The 12,513-nt window shown below is 40.9% G+C and overlaps 1 protein-coding gene across 3 annotated transcripts in view; it reads right to left on the bottom strand.

The window, feature by feature from the left end:
- Window positions 1-12,513, bottom strand: part of dock11 (dedicator of cytokinesis 11) — an 80,733-nt gene that overhangs the window by 7,166 nt on the left and 61,054 nt on the right. For all 3 annotated transcript variants that reach the window (XM_085400443.1, XM_085400442.1, XM_085400444.1), the window contains 7 exons: window positions 11,987-12,109; window positions 9,098-9,211; window positions 6,776-6,922; window positions 6,223-6,433; window positions 5,515-5,705; window positions 1,658-1,758; window positions 1,423-1,561 (listed from right to left, as the gene is read on the bottom strand). In XM_085400443.1, the coding sequence (XP_085256569.1) occupies window positions 1,423-1,561; window positions 1,658-1,758; window positions 5,515-5,705; window positions 6,223-6,433; window positions 6,776-6,922; window positions 9,098-9,211; window positions 11,987-12,109 (1,026 nt within the window). The remainder of the gene's footprint in view (window positions 1-1,422; window positions 1,562-1,657; window positions 1,759-5,514; window positions 5,706-6,222; window positions 6,434-6,775; window positions 6,923-9,097; window positions 9,212-11,986; window positions 12,110-12,513) is intronic.

Raw genomic sequence — 12,513 nt, 5'->3', positions numbered from 1 at the left:
TGTGGAGCAGATAGTCCAGTTCATACAAACACACTCGCACGAACTTCTCGGACTTTCCATCACAACTCCTCCCAGTGCTACTTCCGATCACACACTCACTTCCTCTGACAAGACTCTTTACAATAAGACAGGATACCAACCTCACTAAAATAAAAACAAACTATATATAATGCAAATGCACTTTTGAACTTGTTAAACACATTGTACTCCTATTGAAATGAATTCCAACATTGTTCTAAATACTTTAACCATTATTATTTTATATTTTAACATATATTTCAAAGTTTTTAATATTAAAAAAAATAATGAATCCCAGTTTTAAACTGGTTACAAACAAGTAAGTTGATGAATTAAAATAAATAAACCAGTTAAAGCAGGAAAATTAAAAACCACAATAACAAAAAAACCAACCCACATGTACTGAATAAATCAGTAGGCTAACGCATAATAAATTGTGTTTGTTTATAAATAATCCATGTTGTAAATGTAAATAAAAAGATTTTACATTTAACAATCATGTAAATTCCCTAACCCTGTCATAGACGTCCACATGATGTCCCAAAAAATTTCCGAGTCCAACGTTCAAATGTTGAACGTCATATTGACGTCCAAGTTGGGTCACGGCAGGATGTCCAATTTTCTGACCTTGGATGTCGTGTAGATGTCCAGAATTGGTCATGGACCGACTGACCTGATACAGACATGATCTGTACGTCTTTCCGACCTCCATTATTTAATGGGAAGGTTCAAAAGGCTCATGAGTGCCTTTGCTGCCTATGTCATCATGGGACTGTTTACCATGATTTTGAAAATGAACATCAAATGGTGGTGCGGCGCCCTGATGCATCGCAGGGAAAACATTTAGTACAAAGGCCTGACATTTTCATAAATGCCATTGTGCACACATTGTTGTATCTGGATATGATAGTGAGTTGTGGCTCACCACCAGATCTCACTTACCAAATGGGAATTTGTTCTGCTTCCCAAAAGTGATATTCAAGTTTCAAGATAGTGGTTTTAAGTCGGTTTAAAAACGGTAGACCAGAGCGTGTCAACAAAGTGCTTCTGTAGGCAGTCAGAACAGGACTATCAGGGCAGGATCCAAATGTGGCAATAGAGCTGGAAGCGGTGCATTTCTGAACCATTTAATGACCTTAAAAGGTTGCAGCCAAATTTAAATTTGGTACTTTTGTCTTCAAACCTTATTATGAGTGTGGTCATTTTGATTGCACCTGTGTGCACCGCAAGCGGAAAAATAAATTTTTAGTGAACTACATTTTGATTTGCCTTGCAGGAACCTCTCTGCCACACACCTCTTCAAAGCGGAACAAAATATAAAGGTTAAATTAATGCACTGTGGGATTTTCCCACTCCTAACACAGACAAATGACGTATGAGTTGCGCTCGGGGAAATAAAATTACCTGCTCGTGGATGATGTCCGACAGCTCTTTTACCATTTCTTTGAAATTGGTTTTCAGGCCCTCGTGATACTCAAACTGGTCCTCTTTGATCAGACGCTCGTTTATGTCCAGCGCCATGCTGCAAGCCTCGACAAAACGTCTGGAATCAGAAGAAAGACATTATGTCAACAAGTTAAAGTGAGGGTAAGCCAATAAGCCCCTTACGATTTTTTCTACTCATAAAGCAGACATATACCTGAAAACATCCTTGAGCTCTTTTACTTTCTTGTTGCCGGATTGGTTGGATTTACTGTCATCCAGGAATGCTCTGGCATACGCCATGGGGCCTGCGTTCACCTGCAGAAAAACATGCCTCAAAATGTAAGGCATTCTTCTTCTTCACTGATCAGTGCACGCAGATAACAACTGGTACATGCCACTCACTTTCTCAGCAGCCCCCCAGCACGGTTTCACCACTATAGCTTCTTACTAACAACTCATGAATTTTCTGTCAGTCTGTTCATCAATCTTTCATCCAAGCGTCAAACGTGGTGGGTGGATTGCAGGGAATACAAGTGATTTTATGACTGTCTGCAAGTGATGTGTAAGGAACGTCTGTATTTTCTAACTACAAACAGCAATAAAACAGCTCTGTACTCGTTTTTTACGGGGACTTATTTAATAATAAAAAATACACACAGTTAACACTTGGCACTCTGCCCAAGTGAGTCATAAAATAAACACACAACAACAAACACATTTCACTGATTATCATCTGAACGCACTTTCTCGTAAAGTGCTAACGCAAAGTTACTCGTCATATTTGGTGAAGCAGATTCTTACAAGATACCAGGAAGGTTGCACTCAAAAAAAAACTATTTACACCCAAAATGTTGACTTAATCTGATTACATGTAACATTAGCAATGGAATCAGGTAAATGAAATTTACTTCATCAGTATATCTCCAGTTTATGTCAAGCATACATTAAGAAAAAGTATCATTAAGAAAAATCATTAAGAAAAGCAGCAGGGCTGCGCAATTAATCGAATTTTAATCTCAATCGTGATTTTGGCTTCCCGGAATTAAACGAACACGATCGAGCGATATTGATAATGTGTGCACCACCGACAGAAGGCGAAGCGAAAGCAAATCGAGCGCTCCCTCAATCGCCACCTGAAACATACTCGCATGAACACTGTGTTCCTTCCACTGTGTAGCGTTAACGTTATCCTGAACCATCTGGAGGAGGAATGCAACAAACTTCAAATGCTTAGAAGTTCTTTGATGTTCCACAAGAACAAATCATAAGCAAAGAGTGCTACAGGACTGTGTCTGCACTACAAAGCACCTCAGCTCATTCAACCGCCTGGAAGTATATGGCAGACTAAGGATGCACGAAGAAAAGAGAAGCAGCGTGGAGGTCGCTAACGTGAACTGTCCGACATCGAGCCTGTGGCCATGTGGCCAAAGATAACTGTCCACCAATCACAGCGAGGAACAGAAGTTTCAGGAATTGTCAGCTTACTGGAAAAAAGAGACGTTACCCTCACGGGCAGAAACAACTGAAATGCCACATGTTACAGGGCAAATAGAGAGCTATGAATTTCAGTCCCATCCATCACGCAGGTACAGTGAATGATGTACTTGTTTTTAGGAGGTGCACTCAGGTCGGGTGGATGAACACCTTATTTGCCCCGCATAAGAGCTTTAAAGAAGACCACAACAACAAAACCTGTTGTAAACATTCGAGCTGGACAAATGGTACATCAAAACAGCAGCCGCTTCACGAGCACATCTGTTTGAAGTCTTACTTCAGGTGACTTTAACAGGAAGGGGAACTGGAGCAGCGCCAGCCTGTTCTCGTCATCAAAAACTGCACATTTGTAAACAGGGGATCTATTCTCAGCATAGTAGTGGGAGTGTTTTGACAGAAACTCCTACACGAAAGGAAACCGCTTTAATTCCATTAGGGAGGTTGTGGGAAGTATCCATAGATGCAAAGCAAGGCTTGACGGGACATCCAAGGTTAAAGCTGGCAGACTGCCTGACCAGGCCACACATCCTATATGGTGTTAATAAAAAGTGTGGCCGGGTCCAGACCGCACAAGAAACGATGACACACTGTAGTTGCTCAGTAATTACATTTGCAATGTAAACGTGATTTCTAAGAAGCTTTCAAAAGTCCTGCGTGTCTTCTCTGATGGCAAAGTCTGACTTCTTTAAAAATGCTAGCTGACTGTACAGACAATAAGCTTCGGGAAATGTTTGTTTAGTGTGAATGGTTTCAGGAAAAGTGTGTTAGCCTCTGGTAAAAACTGCAATATTTAATTTAATAACTAATAGTTAAACTGCAAAAGCTAAAAGGAGACTGTTGGAGGGAGTTTCTGGAATCAACCCTTTGAATTTCCTTCGGTGATCTACAAGAGTGAAAACGTGAAAGACTGCGGCACTGAGAGAAATACCTAAAGACAGTAAAACAGGGGTTTCAGACACATTGCCAGCACAGCCTTGTTCAAGGGTAATGTCCACTGGGTGATTGTAAAAAATGAGGAAAAAAACACAAAGCCAGCAAAATTATCAGATTTTCAGTTTAGCACATCTTCTGCCTGGTTATCAGTTAATCTATTCCAAGAAAGAGCTCTGAGTCATCCTTAGATTTACAGCCCTATTACAGACAGAAGTTCAGCCATGGAGCTGTTACTTTGTAACTACTGAGTCAGTGAGGATTTCCCAGGTAACTGCACGTTTTCATCCTGTGCTCTGTATGACTGAGGAGGAGGGTCAATCACCCCCCATCAGCATTTTCACTCAAGAATGACACTTATAACTCATCAACATGTAAAAGAAAGAAATAATACAAGTCAACTACAGATACAAGTCAACTACAGACAGAAAACTGAAATATCTATTTATGCGTAAATCTTGTTATCTCAACTAATCTGGAGGTACCTATGGCCAGTCAACTGAGGTTTCACCCCCTAAAGAATATATGCTTAATAAGTTATAAATACTATTTTAGTGGGAGTGTGCAAGAAATGCCATAGAACAACAACAATGGACAGTATAGCAAGTGCGGGAGAGAGTACAACAGTGCAGCGTCTAAAGCGTGGAAGTACTGACATTACTTTGAGTTTGATTCTGTAAAAAGTCACAAAAACATTAGCATCTGCTGTTCACTCTGCGTGAGAGGAAAACTTCTTTCTACAGCAAAAAATTTAACTTCAAATCTGAGCAAACAGCTAGCACGCTGAATGTGAAACCCCTGGATCCTCCCACTGACATGACCGCTGGGTCACTGGGCAAACCTCCGCCTGCCGCACTCCTGCTATACAGGTGAAAATAGATTTAAGAGCCGTTGAATCTTTGATTTTATTTTTTCTCTGCTGTGTTTTACTCGCATCTATTTGAAAGAGTGAGTATAAACACAAAACATTATTTTATTTTCTATGCTGGAATATGCAGAAAATAGGTTTAAATGTTAAAGACATTTCTTCCAGTCAGAGGCTGTTGCATATAATTTAATTTTTGCTTGATGCAATGTGCATAAAGTTAAAAGATTAAAACTAATAAAACAAGTTTTAAAAAGAGGCTTTTTCATTTGATTCAATTTTATATGATGAATTATGCAGAAAAATAGAGCTGGGTTGAAAGGTCTATTGCTTTTTTATGTATTATGTATCATGTTTTTAAAAAGTAACTCAGCAATACTTTTGAAAATAAGTCATCAGTAAAGTAACAGGATTCCTTTCTTGGAGAAGTAATCAGCAATTGGTAGCTAATTACCATTTTCAAGTAACTTGACCAACACTGGTAATCTGTAAACTAAAACAACACAGATTTTAGAATGACCTTTCTCTAAGATTAAAGAAAATCTGTGAAATTCAAAACAATTCATCTCCCTGCCTTATGTGGTGTGTGCTTCTGATAGCTAGAGATACAGAGTGATGAGCAGTGCTGTCTTGTACTGGACCTTTTTATTAGTTAAGATGGGCTAGCGCTTATCGTTTCACTCTTCACAGAAAAACCAATGTAAAAATAATAATAAAAGTGAGTGATCAGCTGTGCAGCACATCTGAGAAAGTTTACATTTTGTTTTTTTTTTCGCCTTTACCTGCACAGAGACGCAGCCCTGCAGTTTGAGCTGCAGCTGGATCATGTCCACTTCCTGGCTGGAGCAGAGCTTGATCAGCTCCGCCGTCCGTGCCTTCATCTCATCTATGGCCACATCTACCGGCTTAAGCTCCACCTGCTTCTCAGCCACCACCTCCACCCGCTTCTTAACATATGGGAAAGTGTTGGCAGCTAAAGACAAGAGCGCAGGCAGAACCTGTTAGGTCATGTTACGCTGCAGATACAACAAACAATGAAAGAAAAATCAACAAAAAAAGAGACAGTGACATGTTGTAGGGGTGAATTCAGGTGAATTCTTGTTGTCTGACATGCCCGAGCAGAAGTGGACATATGAACTTTTGTGTGCGCAAACAATGAGAGATACAAGCATTCAGCATACATAAACAGAAATAGATAAATAGATAAAATAAAAGGTGCTCTTCATTGCTCAGAGGAGACTAATGTCCAGCTGTCACTTGCTACAGTAACCAGCTGTTAATACAGTTCAGTATTTATTGATAATTCAGTAGGCAGACGTGCAACTACAAAAAAAAAGACCCATGTTTCTGCACACTGCTACTAGGTGTTTTTTTTTGCCTTTGAAATGTGCAACGGCGGAGGAAGAATGTGTTACTAATGTGGCGTATCCACATGCAAAACTCTATGAGACGTTCTTCTCGTGTTTGCTTTCTAAACGTGTTCTATGTACTTATGAGGATGGTCCTCCTCTTGCACTGCTCCTCCACCCCGCCGTGCTTCTTCCCCGACAGCGTGTACGGCGTCTCGAACACGAAGCGGCTGATGTTGTGGCACTTCTCAAAGTCCGTCTTCTTCTCTGGCGCTTCCTTCTCCTCGAAGTGGGGCTTGACAAAGGTCACTTGGATGTAGGCAAACTTGGGGTCAAGGTCTTTGGGGTTGACCTGCAGGCAAGCAGTCAGCAAGCTAAATGAGAACGTCATCCAGAAGCAACATGAAGTCTTGTTATTAAAGAAAGAAAGATCACTAGATAACCCACTGAATTCTTCTGAAATCAAAAGCAGACAAAGAAACTGTCTTTAAAACCACCAACTGGGACTTCATTGAAACTGATCACTTTATGTTGGACAAATGATATTTTCTGAGTAAACACCCGAGTGTGGCTTCACTGCCAAATTAATTATTTCTATTTCTGCTACTTTCTGCTTTCCACAAAAACAGGAGCCTGCCAATTAAAGTATTCCAACCGTCTCCCACCCTTTCCTTCCTCCATTTATCTACTGTACCTTATTTGAGTCTTGAATTATCTTGACATTTTCTGGCCCAAACTTTTCCCCGTAGAGCGTCAGCAGCCGCTGGGAGATTTCGGACAGGCCGGTCAGTTTGGGTTCTTTGTAAATGTACTCCTTCCCGTCCTCCTCCTCAAAGAAGCCCTGTTCAAAATACACATTTATATTGGAAAACATCTTAAAAAAACTTGGCAAAACTGCTTAGGACTAAATTTTCAACTTTTTCTTCAATACAAATGTCCTTACTGATTAGTAAATGATCATAAAAGATGCAGTCACAGACCACATGGCGCATGCTGAAGGATGTCACATTGTACATGTTTGCTTTATTTTCCTCAAACTTCCTCAAATCTTGCCTATAGTCACTTTCTAACCGTTATAATTTAAGATTGTGTAGGTGACTGTTTTTACTCACAGCTTTGAATCACACAAAGCAAAGTTGAGAAAGTTGAGAAACTGATTCACAGCTCTAAATGGGGCGATCGTGGCTCAAGAGTTGGGAGTTCGCCTTGTAATCGGAAGGTTGCCGGTTCGAGCCCCGGCTTGGACAGTCTCGGTCGTTGTGTCCTTGGGCAAGACACTTCACCCGTTGCCTACTGGTGGTGGTCAGAGGGCCCGGTGGCGCCAGTGTCCGGCAGCCTCGCCTCTGTCAGTGCGCCCCAGGGTGGCTGTGGCTACAATGTAGCTTGCCATCACCAGTGTGTGAATGTGTGCGTGAATGGGTGGATGACTGGATATGTAAAGCGCTTTGGGGTCCTTAGGGACTAGTAAAGCGCTATATAAATACAGGCCATTTACCATTTAAATAATCCTCAGTTACCTTCAACTTTGCCTCATTTATTCTTCTGAAAAAGTACTTTTTGGTTCCTCTTCCTTCAAGCCAAATGTCTGATTGGCTGATTGGCTGTCCTCACATAAATAGAAAGACTAGGCAGCAGGAGGGTGGGGCTTCTGTGCTCACAGATCGCCATATTAAAGACATCATATAAAGCCAAGAGGGAACAAACTGTCTGAAGCAGAACATTTAGCTTAGTAGTTCGCAGACCAGGGTTAAAGTCTGAATTTGAGACATTTTCCCAGAAAAGTGAACACACAATAATGTCTGACTACCCTAGAAATAAGGAGAAGCATTTCAAGGCCTAATTATCTCCCATCGAACAATTTACTTCTTTTACGTTCAAAAGCATAACGTCTTTTTCCTTACATGGACTGGCTGGAACATGACAGCTTCATTCAAATAAAAAAACACGGAACATCCTGCTTTGTATTTATATAACTGCAATGCTGAAATGTCCATCAAAGAGATTTGTACAGCTTGTAATTTCTTCCTGTTTGCTCTCCTGCACATGAGCACAGACAAATTAGCAGGCGTGCTGTTCCTGCTAACTGCCTGCTTTTGTAGTTTGAGTAAATAGATATTTGAAACCTCTGACACATGAAACAACTCTTCTTTTGCCTAATAGAGAAAAGCATAACATGGACACTTTTGAGGAAGCTCTATCTATCTAACCCAACTGGGATGGTGTCAGAACAGAAGAAATGAATATCTGATACATCATTGGCTTCCCAGCCAACGATAACATAGCTGTTAGCTTAAACATGCAAAGAAGCCAGAAGTAGCCACTAATAAACCTAACAGGCGAGAATGACCAAAAATAGCAAAGTTTCACACATAAGTCTGAGGACTCCCAGTGGGGGAAATAATTATTTGATCCCTGCCTAAATTGCAAGTTTGCTCATTTACAAAGAAATGAACAGCGGCTAATTTTTATGGTAGTTTCATTTTAAAGGAGAGAGACAGAATATCAACTAAAGAAGTGAGAAATTAATTTGGATGTCAGCATTTTATTCTACAGTCGTGTCCCTGATGTCCTTTGACACATCTTTGGTCTTGCCCAAGGTCGTGGAGAGGTTAGACTGGAAGAGACGCATTACTATGTGAGATCCGGAGCATCTGTGACTGACTGACTGACTGAATGAGTGACTACTGATTGCAACCTGCGGGCACACAGCCAATCTGCGGTGGGAGCCAGAATTCTGTGTTGCAGGGGATCAAATGTTTATGTCCTTCAGTGACATGCAAATCGATAATGTGTTTTTTTCTGTGATTTTGGTCTCTCTCCATTAACATGTAAACGCCCACAGAAACTAGAGACGACTCTTCACCTCTTTGTAAGTGAGCAAAGAGGTGACAAGACTATTAGTACTGTTATTTATATTATTTGAATCATCACCAGGCCCCGTATACACTCAACATTTACATTTCACACAGTCTTCGTGAGTGTGTGGGTGCTTTCGGAAGCTGCTTGTTGACCTCACCTGTCCATAAAAGGCCACTCTGAAATAGGTCCCGAGCAGCCTGCGGCCCGACTGGATCACCTCCATGATCTTATTGTACGCTCTGTGCAGAGTTTCGTACAGTCGGCTTAGTTTCTGGAAAAAGTAGAACAGATGCCATCAGAGCTCGCCTGTTGTTAGCGATTGTTTGTTTATCGCAGCAAGTGGGCCGTACACACAAAGCCGGCACAGGAATTTGAGTTATGCAACTCGGCAAAACACACACGAATTAAAGTCTATTTGTTTTTGTATACAGAAAAAAAACAAAACTGCAAACCCACGGCTCAAAGAAGCAATTCTGTATATCAAGACAAACCAAAATATTATGACAGCTCTGCCAAACATGTCGCTGCTACATCGTGTGACGCCAACCATGACCTCCCTGGGCATGGACTCTGGACACCAGTCATGGTGTCCTGTTGTATTTGGTTAGCCGCTCATCCCTGATGTAGGTTAAGTACTGGAACGTCTGTGGATCAGACTTGTTCCAGCACAGCCCCCAGTAGACTAACGGCGCCAAGAAGGCATTGCTATTTCTGAGCCGCACACACATCCAGTGCAGGAGCCAACACACTGCACACATTGTCATTTTGACATTTGGTTCATGCTGTTTTTCAATGCTGTTACAACATGTTGCCGCAGTGGAGCACAGTAAAGATATGACGGAACCGGTTAAGCAGGTACTTAAAAAAAAAAAGGAAAAGAGTGGGATGAAATGCCGCGAAAGACCTCCTCCATTCAGAGCAAAGAGCTGCTAAAAGCACAAAATATAACCAGATATACTCGTGAGAGAAAGTGTAACACTGGGCGTTTTGAAAGGTCAAATTGGTATTTGACAGACTGAAATGAAGTTATGAAGCAGTAAATAATCTAACACAAACACCAGTGCCAGTGGCTCCTCGGGATTGTAATGCTGACATCTCTGATTTCAAACTCAAGATGCTTCCTGCATTTTTTAATTGTTTTTCTTGAAGTTTTTAAACACACAGGAACGTTTCGGTGAGCGCTCACAGTCCTCTACCATTCAATGCTTCAGACTGGTGCGCACTGAAGTAAAAGGAGATGTTTTATGCATCATATGACTCTTCTTCTGCACAAAATGATCCCTATTAGTGCCGCCTGCTCCAGTCAGAGACGTTATCAGATGATGATGATGATGAACTGGTGGTAAAAATCGACAGAGAAGATAAATATAACAGTGAAATGCAACACTGTTGCAAGCAAGACAAGAGGTTAACGCAGCAGGAAATTGTTAATGCCACCTTATCCCATAGTCCAGCCAATAATGCCTACCGTATATACGCAGCCAATCAAGGTCGTTGACAACCTATGACAGCGTCCTTATGTGCCGACACCAGTGTTTTAGCTGGCAAAGCGGCGTGGCTGATGTGGAGTGAAGCGACGTTAATGACAACGTGTACAACCATTGGAGATGTGAGCAGGACAGACGGAACAATTGAGGGAAAAAGTGTGGACTTTATACCAGTTTTTAAATTGTGTTGATCGGCCACGTAAAACCAGAGTTGTGATAAAAAAAATGCAATGTTTGGTTTTCTTCCTGAATACTGGTTGTTTATATTTACTGCGGGAAGAAACGATTAAATCGGCGTTACAAAAAAAAAAGGCTCGAAAGCACTCTCCACCTGTGAGCAAAAACAAACTCCAGAGTGATACATCTCCTGTTGTCAGGCCTGCATCAGGCTGTTGTTCTCCTTTATCTCATAGTGGACAGAAATAATTTTTTGGAGTGGCACAAATAATTTGTGTGGCATCAGATTTGATGCAGAACAGCTGATTGTTCTATAAATAGTTTGAAATGTTTATTTAAAAACGCCTTGGCTGCATTTAAAAAAAATAGCTGCAAAAAACTTTGTTTGCCAAACTGAGTTACTTTTTTGAAGAAGTAACTATATAATTAATTGCCCAACATTGGTCATTATTTACTGTATTTTGCAGACAGAGAGTTACAGGACTCTCACACAGACTCATAATACAAGCCAGAGCTTTATATATATATATAAAAAAAAGAAGTTGTGTTTTCGAAATTGGAGTTCAAGTTATTTTTGCTTCCAGTAGTGTTAACATATTGGAATACTAGGTCATGAACAAGATTTTTTAAATTTTCATGGTAAGTGGGCTAAAGCAGTTAATTAAAAGTAGTCTAACATAAATGTAAATGCTCTAATTTGATTATTTTAATAAACCATGTAACTTGGATGGATTCGATGCCGGCGTGACCACAGTGCACACGTCTGACGTCGCTCACAGTGGTCAAAGGGATCGCTCAGGAGGTTTGTGTGTTCGCTCAGACACGTGAAAAATTAGAGGGAACTTTGCTTCTAAGTTCTAGCAGCTGAAATTCCTTTACAGCAGATTAGAATCACCTATAACAACATTTAGGCATTTTCTGCATCATTAAATGATTACATGCAAGTTCCAGTAACCCTGCGATGCACAGTTTGCATTGAAGTCTTGTTTGCATTGAAGTCATTTGCAGTTTTGCACAGTTTGATATCACACTTAGAACACGCTTATGAAAAGGTGTCATTTCTGGCTGATTTTAAACTGAAACTCTCCGTGGCAGGTCTTCAGAGAGCCACTTTCATGACTCCCAGAGTAACGCTCCAAATCCACTAAAGCTGCATTTGTCAAACCGAAATAATCATCAACCACAAATTCTTACAGGGTGAGAAGGTGCGCAAAGTGAAAATATGCACTGTGAAGGGATGAAATGATGTCCCGCTGTGCAGGTAAAGTTACTGAGAACTTCATGTGAAAGAGGACACTTCTGTAAATGCAGGCCATTTCCTGACACTCACAGGAACACAGCCTTATGCACGACGGATGCGCGTAAGGATGATGTCACGCTACCTCATATTCGTGGCGCTTCTCATAAATGGGGATAACAAGTTTGGCGATGTGTGTGATGACTTCGTAGCGCTCAGCTTTCCACAGCGCGTCCACGCAGACCTCCAGGTGTTCCACCAACACTTCCTAAACAATGGCAGAAAAAGAAATGTCCTTAAAATGTTAACACTGATTCATAAAACGGGACCCATTATGCTCATTTCCTCTTTTATTTGTGGACTCTGGTAGAGTAGCTTTGCATCATTTACAGTTTGTACTGAGCCTTGGGGCAGCCCCTCAGTTCATTCTCTGTCTGAAACAAGCCAATTAGGCTCCTCCCCCTTGGACCAAGTTTTTCCTAGATGGTTCACTCTCACAGCCAGTGTTGCATATGTAACATGACCAAATTAAAATTAAATTAAAATTTAAGTTTAGCTGCTCCTGCTAGAAGTCTTATTATTTTTAACACCTGTTTGTGAATGTTGACTCTTCCCATGACAGTAGCCTATTCAGTCTGACACGTCTTCACATCTTCGGTGCTGAAACATTTG

The sequence above is a fragment of the Rhamphochromis longiceps genome, linkage group LG3 (genome assembly GCF_057381845.1).
Source record: "Rhamphochromis longiceps isolate RC_006_pf linkage group LG3, R_longiceps_female_GT1.1, whole genome shotgun sequence".
In the NCBI taxonomy this organism is placed as follows: Eukaryota; Metazoa; Chordata; class Actinopteri; order Cichliformes; family Cichlidae; genus Rhamphochromis; species Rhamphochromis longiceps.
This window is presented reverse-complemented; position numbering and strand designations above follow the sequence as displayed.